We start from the raw sequence: 25,901 nt of genomic DNA on the forward strand, positions 1-25,901 counted from the left end.
AACATTGGAATATTGGAATTATGATGGAATATTATTGTGCTATAAGAACTGTCAAGCAAGATGATTTCAGAAAAACCTGGAAAGACTGACATGAACAGCTGCATAGTGAAGTGAACAGAACCAGGAGAATGTTATACATAGTAACAGCAACATTGTAACAATGATCAACTGCCAATGACTTAGCTCTTCTCAGCAAGACAATCCCAAAAGGACTAATGATGAAGCATGCTATCTACCTCCACAGAAAATACTGACATTATTTGAATACAGACTGAAGCAGGTTATTTTGTTACTTTGTTTCCTTCATTCTTTTGCTTTTATCAGAATCTTCCTGTACAAAATGACTAATACTGAAATGTTTTACATAATTGCACATGTACAACCTATATCAGATTGCTTACCATCTCAGCCAAGGGGGAGGAGATGGGAAGGATAGAATTTGGGAACTCAAAAATTTTTTTTAAATGTTACAAATTATTTTAACATGTAAACGGGAAGGAAAATATATATTGAAAATGATAAAAATACTCAGTTGCTTGAATAATCTGTCACATTGTTGGCATGTGTAGCTCTATTCCCAATGCCGAATGCAGTCCCTGGATAGTTCAGTAAATGGTCTTCAAGAGTTCCTGTGACCAAAAACATCACCCCTTGGTGGCCTCTCCAAACTGGAGCAATAACTGGCCAACAGCCACAGAATCTCGTCTGCCACTTTTCAGCTTGGAAGGAGATACCAGGCTTTGTTTACATTCTACCGGCAGAGCTGTGGCAGATATGGGCTCAGCACTGAGCTACGATGAGCCGTGGAGTAGGGTAAGAGTGAAATGTTAAAATGCTTTGTATGGGGAATCGTTGGAGTGTTCATCGGGAAGGCATGTTTAAAAAAAGAAAGCATGAGTTAAATCTCCAAGATTACTTTTTAGTTCAATTAAAAGTCCTAAATCCATGTACACAATAATGATAGCATGCTTGTTATCAAGAATGACAGCAGATACAAAACAGAATATTCCCCTGATTTGCCCTTACCTGAGCTCTTTGGGGTCAAATACCAATTTCACGTCATTGACAATCGTGGGTAAGTATTTCAGGGCTGCCCCCTGCAAATCAATAGCAAAGCAAAAGGGTTATCTTACCAAAGCTAGTATGGTGGTAGTAGCAACTTAACATTCCCATAAAAAATTACTAAAACCACTAAAATATAAGAAAAAACTGCAGCAGAATGAATTTCAGAAGTATTTTGTTGTTGTTTAGTTTTGTCAGACACTTCATGACTCCATTTGGGGTTTTCTTGGCAAAGATACTAGAGTGGTTTGCTATTTCCTTCTCCAGCTCATTTTATAGATGAGAAAACTGATGCAAACAGGGTTAAGTGACTCTGACCAGGGTCACACTGCTATTAAGTGTGTGAGGTTGGATTTGAACTCATGAAAGTGAGTTTCTTATTGTAAGCCCACTGCACTATCCATTGCCCCACCTAGCTGCCTAGAAGGATTAGCAGTAGGGGAAAAGTCCAAAGACCACAGAGCTACCATTGCAAGGAACCCTAGAGGAATGAGATCCAATACCTTCAGCTGACAGAGAAGGTAACTGAGGCAAACAGAAGTGAAATGACTTTTCCAGGGTCACACAGCCAGTTAGTACCTAAGGCCAGATTTGAACTCAGGTCTTCCTGATTCCAACTCCAGCAATCTTTTAATTGTGCCACCAAGCTACCACTTTGAATTCCTACGTTTCAAAAATTTTTAAAGTATAATGTCTTACAAAGATAGCAGGATTCTCTCCTAAAAATGGAATGAATGAATAAAGCATTTACTATGTGCAAACCACTGTGCTAAGCCAGGAAAAGGAAGTCGGATGGAACAAATCCCACAGTCCTTGGTGTACCTGGAAAAGAGCAGTGCTCCTGAGAAAAGATACACTTCTGGTATAGACAGCGGAGGGATATGTGTGGCCAGAACTTCCTCTTTAGGTCTTCCAGCCCGGAGCAGCAGCCAGGTTGCCTCTTCATAGAGGTGGCTTTACTACATGATGGCTGAAGGCTCTGGGCTGAAATCATAGCTATTCCTGAGGTTCTTGGGTTCAGGGTCCCGGGCTGTCTCCATCAGGCTGAGATGGAGATGCTGGTCAGAGGGCTGGTCTGATTTGCCAGGCTCCTGCTGCCCCCAATCTCTCCTTCAGTATGCCTGGATGCTATACCAAGGCTGGCTTCCATGTCCTGTGTGTGGTAGTGGGTGAGGAGAGCTAGCCCAGAGTCTTCACAGAAGCTGCTTCCTTCAGGTACTGCCAACCAGTGAAGGGGGGGGGGCCCTTTCTCCATTAAGAACTCACTCTCTTCCACTGAGTCACTGCTTTTCCATCACTGTGGTCTCCTTCAGCAATAATCCTTTCATCATCCTTCCTGCAACACCCTCCCATTCGAAAGACATCAGACTTTATATTCTCTGATTATTCATTTTCTCTTCTAACAACTCCAACTTCAAGTATAAATATATGCATTTGTATGTGCACGTGCACGTCTTTCAAACAGACAACTGGAAGTAGTTCAGAAGTCCAAATGGCCATAGAAATCCATCACAAAAAAAGAAAAAAAAATAGGTACCACAGTGATTTTATGACCCAATGCCAGCAATGGAAAAGGGGTTCTATTGTAACATCACAAGCAAAAAAATTTGTTTAAAAATGGAATATTGATCAATTGCTTATGTTATAAAGATTTAGGTTCAGTAATTGCATGATGGCTGCAAAGAATCAGCTCTCATGCCAGCTGAGTTGTTTTGAAACAAGCAAAAATATATTTTTCCTGACAACTTATAGCATTTGCGTACACAGCCAAACAGGGGGGCTGAGGTCTGGGGGCTCTTCACACACTGGGTTTAGTTGGTAAGTTTCCAGGGGGCAAGGAACATGTCAGTTGCATTTCCTGTATCCTGTGTCCAATAAAGCATTCAGCCTGTAGATGCTTTAATAAATGCTATTTGAAGAGGACAACAATATAAAAAAAAAAAAGACATTGACAGATAAAACTTTGGGACTTTTACAATCCACCTTCAATTCTTCTACCCTCAGGCCAGGAGGCTTCTCTTCACTGGGGCACACTGGGCCCTGAAGTACGCTCAACATCCGTGCCCCTACTTAGCTCTGATGGGAAGGTTCCATAGCCAAGCCAGAAGAGGAAAAGGCTCTCCACGCAGGTACGAAGCAGAACATTCCTTCTGACCAACCCTTAGGGCTGTTTTGTTTGGCTGGCTAGCTGGTCGTTTTTGCTTTTTGGTTTTGTCTGGCTTTAGTTTGTTTGTTTGGTTTTTCAGTTGGGCTTAATGAGGTTGAGGTTGTCTTAGAGCCCCACGTGCCAAGCTTGAAGTCAGGAAGACTCACCTGCATGAGTTCAAATCTGGCCTCAGACACTTACTATCTATGTGACCCTGGGCAAGTCACTTAACCTCTGCCTCTATAAGATGGAGATAATAATGGCACCTACCACCCAGGGTTGTTATGAGGTTAAAAATGAAATGAGAAAATATTTGCATAGCACTTTGCAATGTGTAAAGTGATACATATATAGACAAGGAGAGAGAGACAGAGAGCAACAGCAGAGAGAGGGAATTCCTCTTAAGAGTCACGACAAGCTTTTGGCTCTTCACTCTTCCTCCTCTCATTATGGCATTCACTAATGCAAGCACGGTCCATAAGCCAGGGGCCAGAAGATTTAGGCCTAAGGGAATCTCACAGTGTTAGGAGTTCTCTCAGTTCCTTACATCTTCAAATGTAAGCTCACAGGCAGGAGTTAGCGGTCAAGCTTCTTTGCTTGGACCCACAGTGAAGATTTTGGGGGAGTCCGGCTTGCCCAAGGCCTTGCCATCAGGAATCTAGAGATGGAAGAGATCCCAAAGTCTTCTAGTCAAAATCTCCCTTGAGAGATGAGAAAAGTAGAGGGTGTGTCAAGCACCCAACGTCACCCCAACAGGAAGCAGTGGAGGGTGATGTGAGGACCGTCCAACTCCCGCTTCCACCCTTTTCTCCCCCAACCTCAATGTCCACAGGCACTTTTTCCCCCCCACCCCCCATGTTAATCTTCTCTCCTCTCTGTGACTTTCTGTGTCTGGGGCTTTCCAAGTCATTTCTTTACCACTTTCCCTCAATCACCCCAATTCTGCCTCGCTAGATTCCAACACCCAAAGGCCGAGCTATAAATCGTCACATCCATCTAGCCTCCACGAAAAGCACCCTATGCCCTGAGGCTGACAGTCTGAACAACCGTTCTTCCTCCAGCCCTTTTAACCTGGCAAAAGCACATTCACACATCCATATTCAAATATTTTCCCAAGCATTCCATCCTGTCCGATTTTCAATCTCATCCCAGCTCAATTCAATGATAGAAAATTAAACTTTAACATACTATGGCAACAGGCTCTCAAGTTCTATGGCCTCATGACAATTTCTATCTTTTATTATATTATTATTATTATTATTATTATTATTATTATTATTATAATTAGCAGCCTATAGTTACTTGCAACATAAATATTTTATCACTGAGCATTTATCTAGCTGCATTATTCACATATAAGACCTTATGCTTAATTCAGTGAAAAAGACCAGTGCTGTGCTTTATGAGTTTATATTTATCTGTATAATAAGATAATGTTCGAGATGGAAGGAACATTAGGAATTCTCTTGTTTGGGCCTCTCATGTTCCACACAAGGTAAATGAGCCTTTGTTGACTCCAAGTTCAGAATTCTTGGTACTGTGTCAAAGAGGGATTTGAACATTTCCTGGCCAATCTGAGAATGGGCAGATGGGACCTGTCCACCTACAAAGAAGAGTGTGATAGAGGTATTTTAAAAAATGAGGAAAGTCTGTATTGTGCTTCTAACCTCTGCTCTGTAATATGTGAAGGATAAGGAATACGGTAAGAGAAATACAGCATTGAGATCATGGAAAAGAGAACGCACCTGGAATCTGTAAGGGCAGAGAGATTTCCTTTTTGCCAGCATAACCCAAATGCCTAGCTGGGAGGGCAGCTGGCCCAGGAGAGCGAGGTGCCAAAGGCTGGTTGGACAGGACCAGCCTGTGCATACCACTTTTCTTAAGTTCCAAATTGCAATGATCATTTCACTCTTTTTAAGTCATTGTGTTAACTTAAGAATTACTAATTCACTATCTTTTCAAAGTTTAGTGACAGCATTTTAACTAATTTTATTGCTTTTCGCAGAATGGAAGAGCTCTGAGGGCAAGGCCTGATTTATTTTTGTCTGTTAACCTCAGGACTGAGCACAGGACCCAGCACACAGAAGGAGCCTGTTGACTAATTAACATAATGATTAATTAATATAATAACACTAAATAGCTGTTGATTGTTTGGAATCTCAGAAGTAAGCTTTTCTACTGTGCTTAGATAAGTTCCTTCCATTTGCAGGAGGTCACGTTTATTAGTCAGTGGATTAGGCACAGAATATCTTCAACTCAGCTGTAGATACACACACACCACACACCACACACACACACACACACACACACACAACACACACACACACAGTCTCACATGACAATTCAGTGAGTGAAGGACAACAATTTCTTAGAAGTTACTAATGACACAATTGGTCAAATTTATGCCCGGGGGTTAGTCACTCATTCAGTCACTTATTAAAGCTGTATTGCGTTCTGGGCACTCTGCTAAGTGTTAAGGATGTAGGTACAAAGAATGAAGCAATCCAGACCTGTAAGGGGCAGCTCACAGACAAATGGGAGAGACAGAACAGGTGGAACTTGGCACATACAGGAGATCCACAGCCCAGACGGAAAATAACCCCAGAGCGAGGCATTAGCAGCTGGGGTCTCAGGGGGGCCTCCCATGGAAGGGGGGAATTGAGATTAGAGTTGAGGCTTTAAGGAAGTTCAGAGGCCAATGTAAGGACAGAGGGCATTCCAGCATGAGGAGCAGCCAGTACAAAGATCTGGAGAACACAGATGGAGGTTCACGTTCAAAGGATGCCAAGGTCCCAGGATCACAGCATCCATAGAAGGGAACAAAGTATAAAAACACTGGAAGGGGAAGAAGGGACCGGGCTATGAGGAGCTTTAAATATCGAATGGAGAATTTGGTATTAGGCATGGGAGGTAACAGAGCATCAAAAGAGCCTGTTGAGGCAGGTTAACCATATTCCTATTTCTAAGAAATAACACAGAGATATCTGGGGGGTTGAGGGGAGGAGGTTATATTTAAATGAAGCTTCTCTTCTAAACAAGACTACAGTGGGCTCAATGATCACAGCAAAGGTCCCTCACCTCCCTATCAGAGAAGGAGACATGATCATTACAAATTCCTAATAGACACAAAGGCCTAAGAAATGCTTCTACTCCTTCAGACTTCCAGGACCATGGGGGCAGCTAGGTGGAGCAGCAGATACAGCATTGGCCCTGGAGTCAGGAGGATCTGAGTTCAAATCCGACCTCAGACACTTAACACTTACTAGCTGTATGACCTTGGGCAAGTCACTTATCCCCACCGCCTAACCAAAAAAGAAAAAAAAAAGACTTCCAGGACCAGTGAACAAGAGCAATAAGTCTGGGGAAGATGGCCAAGGGACAGACAGGGCTGGGACTGCCCTGATGGATGAAACAGTTCAGCTTGGGAGAGTGGGGCATCTTCATGCTCTTCTTTATGGAAACTTGATTGCACTATAAAGCAAAGCAGAGCCCCCCACCCCCGCCCCCCAAAATTGTACTTTGCTGCTGGGATCTGTTTAATATTGTAAGTGCCTCTCTGGCTAAAAATGTTACTAGTGATAATGATTAATATGTACTATTTTAGGGTAAAGTTCAGGCTACATTATTCAGGATAATTATTTTAATTAAATCCATTAGCATATTTTTATATAAGATTAGAAGAGCTATCAATGATAAAAAATAAGTTTTTTCTTGAATAATGTATGAAGCAATTATTAATTTACATATTTCTCAAGAAAATGCATATTAAATTGATTTCACTTAGAGGTTTCGAATGAAAATAGATGTAATCCACAAATCTCACTTGCAGACCCAGCTTCTGGCTGTCTCCAAATGGTCTTAAAGGTATCCAATAAAAACAGCTGTAGGGGGTTGGTAAGTCCTAAGACAGCACAGCTTGCCAAGACAAATGCTGTAGAGAGGTGACCTTGGTGGGCCACATGCCCACCTGCGGAAGGGATACTGGCATCTCACCATCTCTAATCCACCATCAAAAATATCCTGGCTTCACTCAGCACAGGCACAGGCACACACAAACACATGAGCTATGGAAGCAGATTTCTAGTAAGTTCAATGCCTCTTCCTCACCCTGTGGGAGAATCCATGAAACACACGTCAAGCTGAACTACATGGTGAAGACGTGCAATGTCCCCTCAATCTATTCGTCAACAACAGAGAGTACACATCTCAAAGAAAATTTAATTGTTTAAACGCTGTCAGCTCTGCCAATATCCTTGCACTAAGTATCATTCACATCCAGAACTGGATTCGCCAAAAGTCAAGGAACAGTCAGTGAAGGCAGAACCACATACAACATAACATGACATGACATGACATGACATGACATGCACCTTTGAACATCAACACCTCATTATTGCTTGATAATAAACTGATTCAACTCTACTTGATGAGCATTTATTTTACTAATTTGGAGGGGGGAGGGTGTATTTATTAAATGATTACTAGTATCAAACACTGTGCCAGATGACAGGTAGAGGAAAAAACATCCCTGCCCTCAAGGAGTTTCCATTTTCTGTTCCTAAACTCTGCCCTTCTATGAATGGCACCTGAGACTATAAAAGGAAGTGCAGTGGTCTGGGTACATGGTGGAATAAAGACCACCTGAGGTCAAGTCCTGTCTGCCAAATAATGGCTCTACAGTAAGTGAGGCATAAAATGCCTCAGCTTCTCTAAAACAGACAAGTGGGTGAATTATCTTCATCTCAGTACAGCGTACAGAAGTGCTTAATAAATGCATTTTGAGGTATGATTGTAGTCTAGGATGTGCAATTACTTTGGGTCATTGACAACATCTTTGACTCTGCGAAGCTTGGAAGAACTAAGATGGTGAATGAGATTTAGTCTCCGGCAGAACCAAAAATCTGGTAAGCTTGAAAACCTCATGGCCCAGGGAGTGATAAACCCCTTCTGTGGAGGGATAATCTCAGCCTCAACCTCTGAAGACGCAGATGATGGGAAGCAAAGAGGATAAAACGTTAGCGAGCTAGAGACAGGTCAAGGGCAAGAAGACACAGAGGTGAATGCCCCTCTGGCCATCAGGGAGAGAGCTGCCTACCTCTGTTTGACCGGCAAAGGTTAGAAGACTGCACTAAAGACTCTGAAGGGGTGTTCAAAGGCTAGAAAACGGTGGGAACTGGTTACATGTCTGGACCTCACTTCCAGTAGGAAGGAGACAACTCCTAGGTCAGAGGACTGCTCAAAGGCATCTGAAATTCTGAGGTGTCTCAACAGGAAACTGACTGGCTCAAGAGAATCTTTAAAGGGCCTGTTCTCACCCTGGGAACTGAAGGACAGCAGCTGAGAGGACACATCCGAGCCCTGCTTCCCTGCCCTTCCTTCTCCTCCCATCCCTTTGTTTCCATGACGAAAGCATGGGAGCTAAGGAACAGGGCAGTGTTCAAAGGCCAGGGGCTCTTCGGCTGAAACTCCATCCAATTCGATCCCATCAGCGTTTATTAAGGGGCTACTATGTGCTAAGCACTATGATAGATGAACAAATTAAAAATTAAAGCAACCTCAAAGAGCTTATTGAAAAGGGAGAGGAGGGGCAGCTAGGTGGTGCAGTGGATAGAGTGCCGGCACTGGAGTCAGGAAGACCTGAGTTCAAATCCAGCCTCAGACCAAACACTTGACACTCGCTAGCTGTGTGACCCGGGGCAACTCAACCCCAACTGCCAAAAAAAAAAAAAGGTGAGGAAACCTGGGCATATGTAGGCACATACAGTATGTGGTACATGACATTGATTCTAGACATGGGGGGCTGGGGGCAGCTCGTGGGAAAACCAGTAAAGGCATTCTGAAGAAGGTGGCCTGGAGATGGGTCCTGAAGGTGAGCAAAGATTCTGAGAGGCAGAAGGGAAGAGGGAGAGAATTCTAGGCATGAGGGGCGCCAACGCACAAGCAAGCAAAGAGGCGGCGCGTCAAGGGTGAGAAATAGCCACGGAGGCTGAGGCTGACCCGTGGGCTGGGGAGCTGAGCAGCGTGAAGGAAGGTGGGAAAGGCAGCAAGGACGTAGGTGAGGAGGGTCTTCAACTCCAAACAGAAAGAGGAGGTTGGAATCTTTTAGTGGCAGAGGAATGCAAGTGGCCAGTTTGTGGCCTAACGACCACGAGAGTGCCTCCCTCAGGCAGCATTCTCACGGCTTCTACGGGGACGGCAGTGAACACATCTGAGCTTAAAGCCAGAGAGGTCATCTGACCCTCTCTTCTTCAGCAGCAGAGCTTGGAAAGGCTAGAAGCCATGTTCTTGGTATTCTTAATCCTGCTTCTTAGCTACAAATGTCTGAGGCTACAAAGACAAAACCAAATGCTCCTTCCTCTCCAAGAGCTTCCATTCTATCAGAAGGGGCAGCAACACAAACACAGAAAATGAAATGCAAAAACAAGGAAGGAAGGAAGGAAGGAAGGAAGGAAAGAAGGAAGGAAGGAAGGAAGGAAGGAAGGAAGGAAGGAAGGAAGGAAGGAAGGAAGGAAGGAAGGAAGGAAGGAAGGAAGGGAGGGAGAAAGGGAGGGAGGGAAGAAGGGAGAGAGAAAGGGAGGGAGGGAGGGAGGGAGAGAGGGATGGAGGAAAAGAGAAAGGATGGCCAGACAGAGGCTTCTGCACTGACCAGCTAAAATATGGCCCATAACAGAGCAAAGAATGACAAAGAAGACTGGTCTTTGCTGCACCCCTCATCTGGAGTTTGTTACCAGCATTATCAGAACAATAGCAGATGGTCATGACCATCCTAAAAAGAAAGCATCCTTGGAAGCTGGGCAACATAGGGAAGAGAGAACACTGGACCAACAGACAGGAAACCAGAGCACTAAGCCCAGTTCTGGCCCTACCTTCTCCTCATAATGCCTTGTCCTCTTTAGAATCAACAGTCAAAGATTTTGAACTAAAAGGGAATGGAAGGCAGAAACTAGGCAAAGACCAACATCTCACACTGTATGCCAAGATAAAGTCAAAATGGCTACATGATTTAGACATGAAAGGTGATATCACAAGCAAATTAGAGGAATATTTTATCAGATTTACAGAAAAAATATATAATCAAATAAGAGATAGAAAACATTACAAGATATAAAATGGATAATTTTGATGACATCAAATTTAAAAGGTTTTGCACAAAGAAAACCAACGTAGCCATGATCAGAAGGAAAGCAGGAAACTAGGAGGATGAATTTGTACAGCCAGTGTCTCTGGTAAAGGCCTCATTTCTCAAACATATAGAGAACTGAGTCAAATTTATAAGAACAAGGGTCATTCCCCAATTGATAAACTGTCAAAGGACATGAACATTTCTTCAGAAGAAGAAATCAAAGCTATCTATAGTTATATGAAAAAATGCTCTAAATCACTATTGATTAGAGAAATGAAAATCAAAACAACTCTGAGGTACCACCTCACACTAATCGGATTGGCTAATATGATAGAAAAGGAAAATGACAAATGTTGGAGGGGATGTGAGAAAATCGGGACTCTAATACACTACTGGTGGAATTGGGAACTGATCCAACCATTCTGGAGAGCAATTTGGAACTGTGCCCAACTATGCATACCCTTTCCAGCAAATCCACTACCAGGTCTGTATCCCTAAGAGAGCAAAGAAAAAGGAAAAAGATCTATATGCACGAAAATATTTATAGCAACTCTTTTTCTGTTTTTTTTTTTGGTGGCAAAGAATGGAAATGAAGGGGCTGCCCCTCAATTAGGGAATGGCTGAACAAGTTGTGGTATATAATTGTGATGGAATACTACTGTGCTATGAGAAATGATGAGTAGGATGCTTTCAGAAATACCTGGGAAGACTTTAGATGCAATGTGAAATGAGAAGAACCAAGAGAACGCCATGCATAGTGACAGCAACACTGGAAAATGATCAACCAGGAAAGGCTTGGCTGTTCCTGGCAAGGCAACGACCCAAGACAGTTCTGAAGGATTTATGAGGAAAAATACTATTTACTTCCAAGAAAGAACTGACGGCATGTGAATGCAGATGGAAGCATACTTTTTTTACTTTATTTATTATTCTTGGGGAATTTTTGTCTGCATTTTTTTTTACAACATGGCTACTATGGAAATGTTTTACATGACTGCACTTGCATAATCTTTATCAAACTGCTTGTCTTCTCAAGGATGGGGGAAGGAGGTGGAGTGTGGAGCTCAAAATTAAAAAAAAAAGAATGTTAAAAAATTTTGTCTACAATGTACTTGGGGAAAAAAAATTAAATGCAAAAGACTTAAGGGAGGATGGTGAAGAGCTAGTTTGGATTAGAGTTCAAATTTTTCTTCCTACAGTTAAGAAAATTGCAGCCCTGAGACATGAAGCAATTTCTCTTTGGACAGAGGTGATAAATAGTGGGCCAAGATTTAAACCTGGCTCTTCTCAAGCCAAAACCACACTCTTAGCACTAAACCACATGCCCTCTGGAAAACACAATGATTTGATATGAGGAAGAAAAGAGAGGGGAGGGGACAAGGGGGAGTGGAGAAGAGAGAAAAACAAAAAAGAGAGAGACAGAGAATATGAAAGTATTACATGCTTATTATGAGCTAGTCACTGTGTAAGCACTGGGTGCACAGATGCAAGCCAAGAAGACAGTTACTAAGGAGCTTTCACATAGTGGGGGAAGATAATGCCTACATAAGGGGGTTAGGAAGTACGGTGTGGCAGGAAAGTTTAGAAATGGTGCCCAAGAAGTAACATGGTGGCCTGGTGCTGGCAGAGCCAAGGCAAAGCTCGCCTCTCGGGAGCCAGAATCCCAGGGCAGAGCGCAGTGTTCACTGAGAGGGAGAGGAGAATGATGACCATAGTGCAGATGGCCAGGGAGGCCAGGCTCCCGACAAGGAGTACGCGCTTCACCCGTTCTGCCCACATGCACATCCTTTCCAAAGCCTCCTTCCCACTAAGCTTCCCCTCTCTGAGGTCCCCTCTTGAAAGACTCCCACCCACCATGGGAGACTCCTCCAGTGCCCGTTGTCATATATTCTTTACCTATGTTCTCCTCTCTTTAACGTTAGTCACCCAGAACCAAACACAGGAAAGGTTTGTTATCTATTTTCCATGATGCTTCCTCCAGCAACTGACAGGGAAGAAAAAGAAGTCCAGGGCATGCAGAAAGAGAATATAAGCTAAATATCAAAAAGCTTTGAGCATCACTCCATCCCTAAGAATCTCACTGGTCAGCCCAAGGATGAGGACTCTAAAAGCGGATGGGCTTTGTTTTACTACAATCGAGTTTAAAATTCTTATTCTAGAAATTAGTGTTCATTGCCCTCCGTCCTCAGCATTGGGATGATTTCAGCACCAGTTAGTCCAGGCTGGACCTGACCCAGCACCCATGGCACAACGCAGGCGGCAGTCATTCTATTACGTAAGCCTCTACAGTCTGACATGGTCCCTCACTGCTTCTCACAGTGTCCACTGGGCAGCAAGGCGTGGCTTACCCTCGTCTCCCACTCAGCATCTAAAAGGACCACCTAGGCATCCATTGCCAGGATCCCCACTGAGGCACCATCATGAACCAAAGAGCAGCCATTCAAAAGGGAAGGAGGAGAGTACAGACGGAGGTGCCCCCACGTGTCCCTTCATTTACAGGCACACAATCAGTCCAGGGCAATAAGACAGAAAAACCTGGAAAGGGCTTTGATGAGTTATGTTCACGATACCTAGAGGGTCATCACTCCGAGAAGGGCAACCGAGAGTTTTCATTCTCTGCTTGAGGATCCAGAATGAAGAGAAGTTTCAACATCAGAACAGGGGAACAAGGTCAACACGAAGAGGACTTTCTTGCTTCTCTCATTTCACAAATATTTTGGAATCCCCTCCCCCCAATCACAGAGGAAAGCCCTGGAACATAGCATGAAGTCCCTGAGTTAAGAAACATTTGTTAAGCACCCACTATGTGTCAGGTGCCCTCAGGAAGCAGTTGGGACCTCTTGCTGGACTTTCTCAAGATACTCTGCCCTCTCTAGCACAGCACCAGGACTCTGGGCTTCTCCGACCAACCTGGGCTTCCCACCTGATACGTAATCCTTCTTCACCTTTGCATCTTAGAATTAATCTTAGCTTCTTCCCAGAATTCAGCTCAAATATTATCCCAAATACAATGGGAGACCTTTCTTCATATCTGGAGCTTCCAGTGCCTATCTGCCTCTTCCTCCCCCTCAAAAAAAATTAGTTTGTATTACCTTCTGTATTTTAATTCACCAACAAACATCTATTAGGTACTTACTGTATGCCAAGCACTATTCTAAGTGCTGGAGATGCAGGCTTATCTCCCAATAGAACAGAAGCATGTTGTAGGTAAGGATTATTTCATTTCTTTCTTTGTTTTTCCAGCACAGTGGCCAGGACAAAGCAAGCTTTAATAAATGTTTATTGACTGGTCAACAGAAAACCTTTCAAGGTCTCCTTCAACTCAATGTCACTGTGATACACTGAAGTATTACAATCGTGAGCAAGCCAAAATGCACAAATAGGAGGACCAAGATGCACAAACGTGGGGATACAGGCCATAAAAAGCAGTCCCTAGCTTCTGGTCCAAAGAGGATGTGATCATCACATTTCTTGAGGATGATTAAAGGAGAATATACACAATTAGAAGATCCCAATCTTCTCCAATTTTGTAACACAAATGCTTAGGGACTGACTGTAAACAAAAGGCCGAGAAAAGGGGGGGCAAATACAAAACACAGCCTTGAAATAATGAAAAGCAATGAGGCAAAATGCACATATTTCTGTACAAGACTCAGGAGTCAGGTAATTTTAATTTTTGAATTAACTTTTCATCAAATAACTCTTTTAAAAGGAATATCTCTGGATTTAAAGGTAGGAGTGAGATTCCTGACTTCCATCTCAACAAAAGATTGGCTGATATTTAATTATTTAGGGAATTGACGAAATATATAAGACCAAAAGCTTTTCACTAATCAAAAGATACAGACTGTTTTCAAAAGAACTGTACACTCTTAATGGCCACAAGGAAACATGCTACAAAGGCCTAGTTAGAAAGAAAGAAAGAAAGAAAGAAAGAAAGAAAGAAAGAAAGAAAGAAAGAAAGAAGGAAAGAAGGAAAGAAGGAAGGAAAGAAAGAAGGAAGGAAAGAAGGAAAGAAGGAAAGAAGGAAGGAAAGAAGGAAGGAAAGAAGGAAGGAAAGAAGGAAAGAAGGAAAGAAGGAAAGAAGGAAAGAAGGAAAGAAGGAAAGAAGGAAAGAAGAAGAAAGAAAGAAAGAAAGAAAGAAAGAAAGAAAGAAAGAAAGAAAGAAAGAAAGAAAGAAAGAAAGAAAGAAAGAAAGAAAGAAAGCAATTTAAACAACTCTGACATCCATAAACAGGAAAGGTAATGGAAAAACAGAAACACTCCAAGTTGTCCACACTTTGGGAAGATGAGAGACAGGATGATGCACTGGTAAGTTAACTGAATTGCTGGAACCTTTGGGAAGAGGTATTTATAATTATCAAAGGCAAAGGAAGAGAGTGCCCATGGCCTTTGGCCCAGTTAGCCCAAGGTGAGGTCTATACTCCAAGGAGGTCAAAGACACCTTCCGTACAAAAGGTTCATAGCAACCCTTCTTGTAGTAGAACTAGAAACGGAATTGAGCATCCAGTGAAGGCTGAATTTACAGTGGGACATGCATGTGATGTGTACAGTGGGAGACACGGAGAGTGTGGGATTTGGAGAAGCATGAGAAGACTTTCATGGGCTGATACAGAGGGAACAGGTTGAACCAAGAGAGCAATTACACACACTGAATGTCATATGTAAAAGCCCACCCCAGAAAAGCCAAATCCTGAGTGACTGAAAATCAGTAACAGCCTCAGAGCATCAGTAAAGACACATACTTGGCCCCTCTCCTCAGAGGTACTTAGGGCTGCCCCAGCGGAAGGCTGGAGACACTGTCAGGCACAGGCACTGCCACGGAGGGCTCTGATCTGAGATGGAAGACAGGAGAGGAGAGAGCGAGTCCATTACCCAGAAACCAGGGTGACGTTTAAACAAAAGGCATCAATAAAATGTATTTTTTTAAATGGCATTTTCCTCTCTCAGCAGAATTTGCTGGCTTCCATGTTTACTAATGAGGCAGAAGAAAAGTCACATTTAAATGACAATAAAAACCAAGGAGGAGAAGAGCAAGGCAGCACAAAATTCTGTTTGTAAAGGCAGATCTGCGGCTCCATCAAAACAAAGGACAGAAATACAAGACAGAGAAATTCCAAGGTCTGGCCTTGAGTGTCTGGGGGAGGCAAATGGAACCAAGGTGTGAAAGACGTTCAGACTCATTCACACAAGGAGATGCTGGGGCTCATTTGGATTTTGCAAGGAATGATTTAGTCCGTGTCAGGGGAAAATTCCAAGTGGCAGCAACGTAATCCTTCGAAGTGCCAGCTTATAGGAGGATGCCAGGGGTGGGGGTGGCACTAAATAACCCACTCCTACATTCTGGAAACTCGTCACTTTAACAAGCACAATCATAACTGAGAAAGGAGTCAGGATGCTCTTCAGATGAGAGTCCACGGGGCCATGACCGAGTTTGCTCTGCCCCACGGAAGGCAGCCTCCTGTGGTATCTGTCTCCCTGTCCCTGGGCCCCCAGTGGGATGGAGCAGTGGCTTTTTTTCTGCTTTAAGAATGCCTCTGAATTAAATGGAAACTTCACTGGCTGAGAGGGAAAAATAAACTACTTTTTTTTGTGATAAAATGGGGAACAGCTCAGTTGCATAAGTGGTAGTAAGAACCATTGAGAAGGAAGAAGGAGAGGAAATAAAGGACTATGGCCAAGGGGGAATAGGGAGGGAGGGAGTGAAGAAAGGGAACTGGGAGAGGGAGGGAGGAAGAAGAGAGAGGGAAGGAAGGAAGGGAGGGAGGGAGGGAGAGAGGAAACACCTTCCAAACATATTCATCACATGCATCCATCTAATTAAGGCTTGATATCAAGCCAAACCTCCAAACAACTCAAGCTGTCCACAACTAGGATAGGCTGCGTAAGACATGGAAGGCTCCTGCTCACTGGAGAGCTCCAAGCAAAGGCTAGAGGAGCACCCATGGGCAAAGCTGGAGAAGGAGTCCTCCTCCCAACATGGGCTGGGCTAGATGGCAGCAGAGGTCCCTCTAGCTCTGAGATTCCGCCAATTCCTGAGTTCATCTCTTAAGGGTCCAACCTGAGGTTCGAGCACTACAGCAGTGCATAACCCCCGACAAGTGTGCACCTCGCCCCAAGAACAGCGTGACAATGAAACGAACAAGACCCGGGTGTTGGTGCCCACATGGTCAGTATCCTGAAATGTAAACAGCTCTGAAAGCTGAATGCAGCTGCGATAGAAAGCCATGAGAGATGCCAATGGTCTACGGAATTGTGTTCCTTTCATTCTGAAGCAGGTGGGTTTATTTCATCAAACTATGCCAACAGGGGTCGGCGATGCTTCTGATAGCTCCAGAGAAGCCACTTCCTCAAGAGCCCCCTGAGATCCCCTGATGGCTCCCCAAAGGTGAAGCACAGGGTCAGGGGGCCTTAGAAAAGGTCAGGAAAACAATTAGGAGGCGTTGAATGGACAATGGAGTGATGGAGAGGTGAGAGACAAATGAAACACAGTCTAACTATATCTTCATTCAAATGAAATGCTAAACAGCGTCATTTAGGAAATAGGAAACCAGTGTGAGAGAAAAAAGGCATTCACAGCCAGCAGAAAAGAGACAGATTTATGGAATCCTCCCATTTCGAGGCAGGCTGCTAGGAATTTGCTTATGGCCAATTTAATCGCACATCCAGTATCTATATACACTCATATACAATATAGTATGCATAAAGATGTATATATAAATATGCATGTGCTTTTTAATATATATTCAGATGAAGTTCTGCTCCAGAGGGAAGATAACATCACTGCAGGAGAGCACTATTCACCTATTAACTAACAGACACAAATGATTGCCCCTCAATTCCACACATCACATCTGTAAAATCCTCAATACGTAAGAACAGGAGGCACCATGAAGGCAGCCCAGGCCATGGAAGGAACAGCGACCTTGGAGCCGCCACGGAATTATGGTTCCAATTGGTCCTTCCCCTTTATTAACCAAGGAAGCCTGGCTAGCCACAGCCTCCCAGACGTCAAACCAAGCATTTGATGCACGTGTGGACATGTTTTATATGTGTCCTATTCTAGCATATATTTGTTTGTGGCCTGTTTCATCTCTAAAACTTATAGGTTAATGTGTATATATTCATGTTATATTTATACACACACACACACACAGAGTCAGATGTTATTATCATCTTAGGTGACAGCATGAGACAAGAGATGGCATTAGGCTTTGAGTCAAACTCCCCATCTGATACTTAAAGCTCTGAGCCTCAGTTTCCTCATCTGTAACATGGGGGCCATAATTAGTCCCTCCCTCACAAGTTTGTTAGGAGTATCAAATAAGAGAATATAGGTGAAAGCCCTTTGCAAAGGCAGCTCTCCACACATTTTAGTTACCGCTATTACTTCTGCCATGTGGACAGCTCTGGGTCGTCTTGCCGAGGCTCCAGCCCAGACGCCCCTGCCCTCAAGGAGCTCACCACTTCCTGCCAAGGGATGGGACAGTACACAGATAAGTAAATACAAGAAAATTTAAGGAGAGAGATAGAAAAATCAGCAAAGGCACCCAGGGGCTCACAAGAGATGTTTGATAAACACGCAATGAATTCAGGAGGAGGGGATGGCTCCTAAGGAGAAAGGTGAGGATTCTATGGGGCAGAACCTCATTTCCCGTCTATAACATGGTGAGCACCATACTTGTGTTCTGCCTCACTGCCAGGGATCGCATGTGTGACCTTAACTGTCTGCAAAGATGCCTTATACACTATATTGCAAACGATCTACGTAAGAATCTCTAGTTCCACCCCATTCAATGTACCAGACATTAAGCACTGGCTGCATATGGAGCCCTGGGAGCAACACGGCAGAGACCCAAAGCTTCGATCACCACGTGAGGATCCAATGAAGGATCTGGGGATGCCCAGCCAGGAGAAGAGAAGACCTGGAGGGACAGGAGAGCTCTCTCCAAGCCAGGCAGCCTACCTCAGCTCTGACTCTTAGCCTGCTTGACATCCCTCTAGACTCAGCTCCAATCCCACCTTCTATGAGAAGCTTTCCCAGTCACACATGTGCACCCCAACACTGGTGCCTTTGGTCCAAGATCACCTGTCTATTCTGTGTGTGTGTATGTGCATGTGTGTATGTATGTGTGTGTCTGTGTGTATGTGTATGTGTATGTGTGTGTATGCATGTGTGTGTATATTGTATATATGTGTATATATGTGTGTGTGTGTGTGTGTGTCTGTGTGTGTGCGTCTGTATGTGTCTGTGTGCATACACACCTGTTTACCTGTTGTCTCGCATTAGAATGTAAACTCCTTAAGGGCAGGGACCGTGTTTGCCTTTCTTTGTACCCACAGCACCAGCACACACTGAGGGCTTTACTAAATGCTTGTGGGCTCATGGGGCTGCCACACACAAGATGGACGGCCAGTGGGGGAGGGGAGGAGAGGAAATCAAGAGCACCAATGGTGGGATTTACAGTCCAAGTTTGAACTCACATAAAAAAAAAACATCCCAGCCATCCCAGAGATACCCCAAAGATCACTGGGTTTCCCATCACAGGAAGTGGCCAAGCCAAAGAGAAGGACCCTGTGAGTATAATGGCGTAGAGGGGATTTAGGCTCAGGTCTGGAATGGACCAGGAGACCGTTCGGGCCCTTCAAACTCTGTGATTGTAGTGCTGTTCCCAAGGAACGATAGGGATTCTGCAGCCACCAGAACCAGAAGGCAAGCTCCCTGAAGGCAAGGACCAGCTGGCCTTCTGTCTATTCTCAGTGCTGAGCGCAGAGCTTTGCCCACAATCAGGGCTTCATCCGTTCTCTCCCGAGCAAGGAACAAGAGACATCACGGAGGTGAAACTCCCAAGACTCGTCAACAAGAGATGTGAGAGGTGAAGATGAGGGACAAGAACCATGGATGTAACGTGAGAAGTGTGGAAAGCACGTCGAAAACAGCCAAAACAAAGCCAGGAAGGAGGGCCGTCACCTCATACCACGTCTGGCCTCAAGCACAGAACCTCAGTTTCTCATTGAGACCCTGATTTAGAAAGCCCAAGAGTCACACGAGCAATGCACAGCCCAATGATTCTCAAGTTTCATCACTCAAAGACATTAAGAAATGTTTCAGGACATCACCACACATGGCAGCACCCATCAGAGTGATCTCCAATGCCCCCATGAAGCTCTGGAGAGGCACTATGGGAATTTTCAGCTGTTGGAATCACGTAGGCTTGGTTTGATTTATCAGTCTGGAAGAGGTCACTTATGAGTTTCCAGAAATGTTTCTGATCACGTCAAGCACAGGGCAAAGCAACAAAATCTCGAGGCTGCCTCCCCCGGAGCGCCACCAGCATTTACGGGGCCGAGAAATCAGAGAGGATACCTTCAACAAATCCCACAGCCTCTGAACCTGTGAAAAGGCCCATCTCCACAAGCAGACCGAGATCCACAGAAGGGCACAAAATCTTTCCCACATTTTAAACATAAACTTGTCTTAAGCTGGAAACTTTTTTTTCCTTTATTAAGTAACATAAATGAAAAAAGGAGTCCCATGATACTAATACAAGAACTAATGAGAAACTCCAGGAGATGAAATCTGAAAGAATTCATTTACTCTTCATCATATGCACATACACGTAAATATGGAAGCGTAGAACACGCCTTGAATTTACTCTACCAGCCCTCATCTGCAATAGCAGGTTGAGTGCCCAGAGAGTATAGACTATACCCCCTCAGGGGAATCCCTAAGAGTTAGCTCATGCTCCCCCCAACTGGCATCCTTCCCTCCCATTAGCCAGCCAGATTTGATTAGCTTTTGGAAAACAGTAGCTACTAAAGTGGTATAATTATCATAGTTGGTGCAAAGCATCCCCCAAAGTCTGTGACTCAGTCTGTCACTAGTGCAATTTAGCACCCAAGGGAAAGTGGGGTCTAGCACGCTCCTTTCAGAGCGCTCGTCTACACCAACCCAGCAGACCTGGCCATCAGCATCGCCCCTCTGGACAGTCTCACAAGCAGGGCACAGGGGGGTAGGTCTTGGATGTGGAGTCACAAAGACCTGGGTTCAGATCCTGCCACAGATAACGACTAGCTGACCTCTCTGAACCTCAGCACCTTGTGTATAAAGTGAAGGGACTGGACACAATGGCCTTTAAGGTCCTTTCCTGCTTTCAAGCCGACCCTTGACAAACCAAACAGGCAAGGCTCTGGTTCTACAAGCTTCAGCCCCACGAAGCAGTCCCAGGAAGAGGCTCCATTACCTGAGGTGAAGTGAACCACAACCTGGCAGGCCTGACATAAAGGCCCTGCCATCTTGGTCAAAAGCGACCCTCTCCCAACACTTGCACATTAACCAAGAGGAGACTGATTAACGTAATTAATGTCCTCGCCCTTATTATAAGAGTCTATAATGAGGAGGCCGACACAAAGGTCCGCATGAGCGATGGGAGGAGGCTGGGCCCAGGCCTCCACGGGCAGCCCCTCAAAGGCCAAGGTCAATGTGTGGGAGGCATCCGAGAGGGCTGAGGGCTACAAAATAATGAAGGCCCCTCGATGAAGGCACACCAGGCTGGGCCAGCCTGCCCGTACTTTAACAAGTGGGGGGGGGCTTTGCTTCTTCAGTCACCTGCACTAAGGACAGACGGATCTGGGGAGGCTGAGCCCAGAGAAGCTGAAGGCATGGCTCCCCCATATTTCAGGTTACCTTGTCCCAAAGGAGGAGGAGACAAGGAGTGATGGGTGGGGGAAGCCCTAACCACTGCCAGGCCAAGAAAGGCTGGAAGTAGAGAAGGGCCCCAGGAGGCTGCTGAGGAAGGTGAGTGTTCTAGGCAGAGGGCATGTGTCCAAGTCAGCACATCTACGACTCCCCAGATCTGTCATCTGCCTCGAGACCCTCTCCACTCTCGATCGTCCCCCCCCCACACACGCACACACACACACACTGGGGCCACAGCAATTTCCCTAAAGCACAGATTGTGTGCACAGGTGTGATCCGCTGCCCCAACAAGTCCTGTGGGCTCCTAATGCCCTCGGAGCAAATGCAAACTCTTCCATCTAGCTGTCAAAGCCCTCAACGACCTGAGCCCGACCTCATTCCAGCTCATTGGACATCACTCCCCTCCCACCCTCTGGGACCACGCAAACTGGCCTCTGGTTTCTTTACACACAACACGCAGCCTTTATGGCTGTCTCAGGAGGGCCAATGGCATCCCTTGTCTCAGCCGCCCTCTCTTCTTTCAAAAACACCATGTTCTGCATGAAGCCTATCACGATCCCCAAATTCCTAGTACCCTCTCCCCAAGTATCCTTTATTTCACTGCTCTGTAAAATGTGTATTTACTAAGTTCATAGTAGTGACATTTTTATATATCCTTCCCCCTCCCCACTTTAGAACGTAAGCTCTTTGTGAGTAGGGGTGATCTCATTCCCCGATGTGTGTGCCTAGTGCCCGGCACAGAACCTGGAACACAACAGGTGTTTAATTAATACTTGTTGACGGATTGCCTGGCAGGCTGTATAATTGCGTGGGGGTGGGAGATGGAGTTGATAACCAGGAAACAGCCAGGAGGCTAGTTCGGCTGAAATGAAGTAAACCTTGCGTGGCGGGAGGCAAGGAGCGGGGTGGGAATGGGTCACAGAGAAATCATTCTGGAAAGAGACTGCAGCCAGAGCATGAAGGGCTTTGATGGCAAGCAGAGACACTTGTGTTTTATTCTATGGCCAATTAGTGTGGTCAGCAACACAGTCAGACCTGGTCTGGAAGAACATCACTCCTGCCGCCTTGTGGAGGACGGAATGGAGTGGGGGGAGACATGAGACTATTACAATAGCTGCGAGCTAAGGAGAAAAGGACAGACGGGAGATAAACTGAAGAAGTAGCACGGACAAGATGTGGCTACAGATTGGATGTGGGAGGGGAGGGGAAGAGAGAGCAGGAAAGGGGAGATGGCCCCAAGGTTACAACCTGGGGACGGAGGCCTAACAAAGCTGTTTTTAAGATAAATATGACACGATGTTTATCTTGAGTCAAAATGAAATCAATTCCTGTGTGAAAATCACAAATGTTTATCCCGCCTCGACAACTGCTTTTCTCTCTTCTGTGAACCTCACGTGCCTCCATGTCTTTTGCAATGATAAACCCATATGCCATACTTCATATCTCAAACTTCAGCTTTCCTGAAATTCTATAAAAATGACATTTTCCAAGAATTAATCACATATTCGAGATGTTTATCTAATCAGACAACGAGGACTCTTAATCTTGCTTAATCATCTAATGAGACATACACAGAAATTTATGCCACTAGATGAGCATCTCTCGCTATAAATTATTCCATCGAAAGGTTACACAAGCGAGGAAGCCAAGACAGCTCCGTTTCAGTACGCCCAGACCTCAGTGCTGTGGGCTTTGGTCTTCTAGCCCTACTGGATTGGGCAAAGCTGAATGCACGAGCTGCCCTTAAAGGCAGAGAAACCACACCTGCTGGAGGAAATGTCATGGAACAGTTCAAGGACCATAAACTTGTACAATTCCCCATCAAATTTACCACGTTCAAAGATGATGTGATATTTTAGACAAAAGTGTATGACACTGGGGCAGCTAGGTGGCACAGTGGATAGAGTACCGGCCCCGAGGTCAGGAGGACCTGAGTTCAAATCCAACCTCGGGTCAAACATTTGACACTTAACTAGCTGTGTGACCCTGGGCAAGTCACTTAACCCCAACTGCCTTTAAAAAAAAAAAGCACATGACACAGAAGAAATCCAACCTGATTAACATAATCCAGAGAGTATTCATCACATGCTCTGGGAAAAGGACAAAGGGAGTAGCCCCTGCCTATAAAGTGCTGCTAATGTTTTAGGAATCAAGAGCTGGACACTAAGTAAGGGGTTGGGGAAGACCAGGACAAGGTGAGATGATGTCCTCTTGGACCACAAGGGTTGTCTATGAAGTCCTCTCCAACAGAGATTCTGAGACTGCCACAGGGCCACAGGGAGGGTGTGAAGGATAAGGAGGAAGGGCAGAGAGGGAGCCAGCCGCTGAAAGGATCAGGAAAGACTCCATGTAGAAGACACAGCTTAGGCCACGTCTTTGAGAAAGAGAAGGACGTTATGAAGAGGAGATGATGAGGAAAAGCAATCCAGACGGGGAAACACTTGCTGCAAAAGCCTGGTGGTGGAATCTGAGATGGACAAGTGGGAGCGAAGAACAAGAAGAGGCCGGCTGGGCCGGACCATAGATACTTACGAGGGAATGACATGCGACTATGGGAGCGTCAAGATGTTTGTGTCGCCCCTAGTCCCGCCAGCTCTACCCTGCTCAGGAGCCGTGGGAGCCTTTCCACCCCAGAAGACAGCAAACACTACAAGTGAAAGCTTGCTTAGTGTTTGCAGACTGTCTAGCCTTCAGAAAGCAATGGAGAAAACACAGGCAGGGCAGATTAAACGTTAAAGTGAATAGTAAACACATTTTTTTTTCCTGAGTTGGTGTTTAAATGCTCACCAGTCCACCACAGGGCTCGGTCCCTCAACATGGAAGACATAAGGTATTATCGCACATGGAGGCGCCATCTTGCTGAGGTGGCAGTATTTAGGCAGATGAAGAAGGCAGGAAGAAGAAGGTTTGAGAGAAAAGCCAACCGTGAAGAGAGCCTGAAATACTGAGTTTCTACATTCAAAATGACAAGAAGATCTAATCTATGGGAGGACCACGGATATAAACCCAAACAATAGGAGGACCATCCCTATAAACATAAAAACAAGAAAGACCCAAAGGAGACAATGGTGGAAACAAGTCTAAGGAGAGTTAGAACCCCCAGGTGCCCTTCCTTCTAAGGAAAGAGCAAACGCCAGCTCGAAGAAAAGAGAATTCTTCCACGGGCCCAAGCAAAGGGGATGACAGGGCCAGTTCTTCTGCAGCATTTAATCCTGCCAAGTCTGAGTAAACCGCCTGAAGGGAAACGCTAAAGGAAAAGGGTCACCCGGGGCGGCGACCACAGGAGCAGATGTGGAAGGGGAAACGTGGCTGTTGTTCCCATCTCCTCCAGAAAGTCACGCAATTCAACTGATTTCAGCACTTGCTGAATGCGTGAGCAGGAAGGAGGATGTGAGGCTCCGGGGGAGCCCGTGGCCAGAAGCAAGCTCAACGTCTGCAGAGGGCAAACAGGAACCATTCAACCTTAACCAAATACTAAACAGAAAAGGTGGGAAGAGAGCAGGGCAAGGACGCAGGAAGAGGAAGGAGGGCAGGGAAGCAACAGCCAGGGGAGGGAGCAGAGGACAGTTACCAGACTGAACACCAGGGACTCGCAGCTGAGAGGTCTGAGACATACTCACTGCAAATGGAAAGGACTGGCCCAGCCCCAGTCAAGGGCAGCATTTCTTCAGGTCAAAAACAGCTGAAAGGGTGGTCAACAGGCATTTACCTTGTGGAGTGTCACCAAAATGTCATTTGCTCTAACAACCCAGATTATACAGCACTTAGGCCAAAAAGCTCAAGTCCACTATTGCACGGGCAGGATCCCCAGAAAGGGCGCTGCCTGCTATGGATTCAGGTCCCCTATACCCCTTGGATTCCACCTCAAAAACTGGCTGCTCCAATTCCACTCAAACTGACAAAAGTAGGACGTCCCTACTATGCGCCACTCTAGGTACTGACGTCCACCACTTCAGGAGCTCACAGTCTAATGGGAGGGGATACAACTTGTACGGAGTTGAGTATAATACAAGTGTGATGAGGACACAGACAATTAAAAACTAAGGATTTGTTCACAGAAGAGACAGCAAGGAGAAATGTGGCCTGGACACATTACGGAAGGCCAGAGTCGGGGCTAAAAAGGAGCCCCTCGCCCCACAGAAGAGGACCCTGGAGGCCCAGAGAGGGTCGGCAACCGCCCGGGATCATGCAGGTAAAAAGAGGCAGAAGCACGAGGCAGGAGCAGCACGGCACAGGCGTCTTCCTCCAACGGTTCATCCGTTTCCGTGAGCAACTTTTCCAGTTGTTCCAGGAGTTTATGCGTGTTCTCTCTGTCCCACCCCCAGGGCCCTCGTGGCAAAGCAGAGCTCAATAACCGCATGACGAGGTAATGAGGAAAGATGGGCAAGAAGAATTATTATGAACAATCCCACAGCTCAAGAAAAGAAGATCAGTCAAGGTCTCCGAGGAGAACACAAAGGAATCTGCTTGCAGAGAAAAAGCTGGCGATGCTGTAGACCCAGGTTAGGAGAAGCCATTTCTGACCCAGCATCCCTCCAGTCTTCTCGAGAGGATGCAGGCTACTGGCCTCGATGGAGCCACATAGGAGAATGACCAGGAGAACGCTGCGCGAGGCTCCCAGATGCTCCCAAACATCTAGCCCCGGCCTGATGTCTAGAAACATAAACAGACTTTTCTTCTCAGTCTTTTCTTTCGATTCTAAGCCAATCCCAGCACTGAGTAGTTTCTAGGCTCCATGCTCAGGCTGAAGTTACGCCGACAACAACGAAATGGCCCTGTCCCTACTGCACACACATGGCTTAAGTGACCACGTGATAGGACGGACACATTCTACATCTTCATGACAAATTTGGAATTTAGACGATCAAAGT

At 45.3% G+C, this 25,901-nt stretch overlaps 1 protein-coding gene across 3 annotated transcripts in view; it reads right to left on the reverse strand.

Annotated features, from left to right (window-relative positions):
• DOCK1 (dedicator of cytokinesis 1) overlaps positions 1 to 25,901 on the reverse strand; it is a 577,278-nt gene that overhangs the window by 410,656 nt on the left and 140,721 nt on the right. For all 3 annotated transcript variants that reach the window (XM_020973593.2, XM_020973592.2, XM_020973594.2), the window contains exon 24: positions 1,027 to 1,097. In XM_020973593.2, coding sequence (XP_020829252.1) covers positions 1,027 to 1,097 — 71 coding nt within the window. The remainder of the gene's footprint in view (positions 1 to 1,026; positions 1,098 to 25,901) is intronic.

This window comes from Phascolarctos cinereus, unplaced genomic scaffold (assembly GCF_003287225.1).
Source record: "Phascolarctos cinereus isolate Bilbo 61053 unplaced genomic scaffold, phaCin_HiC Scaffold_3;HRSCAF=262, whole genome shotgun sequence".
Lineage (NCBI taxonomy): Eukaryota > Metazoa > Chordata > Mammalia > Diprotodontia > Phascolarctidae > Phascolarctos > Phascolarctos cinereus.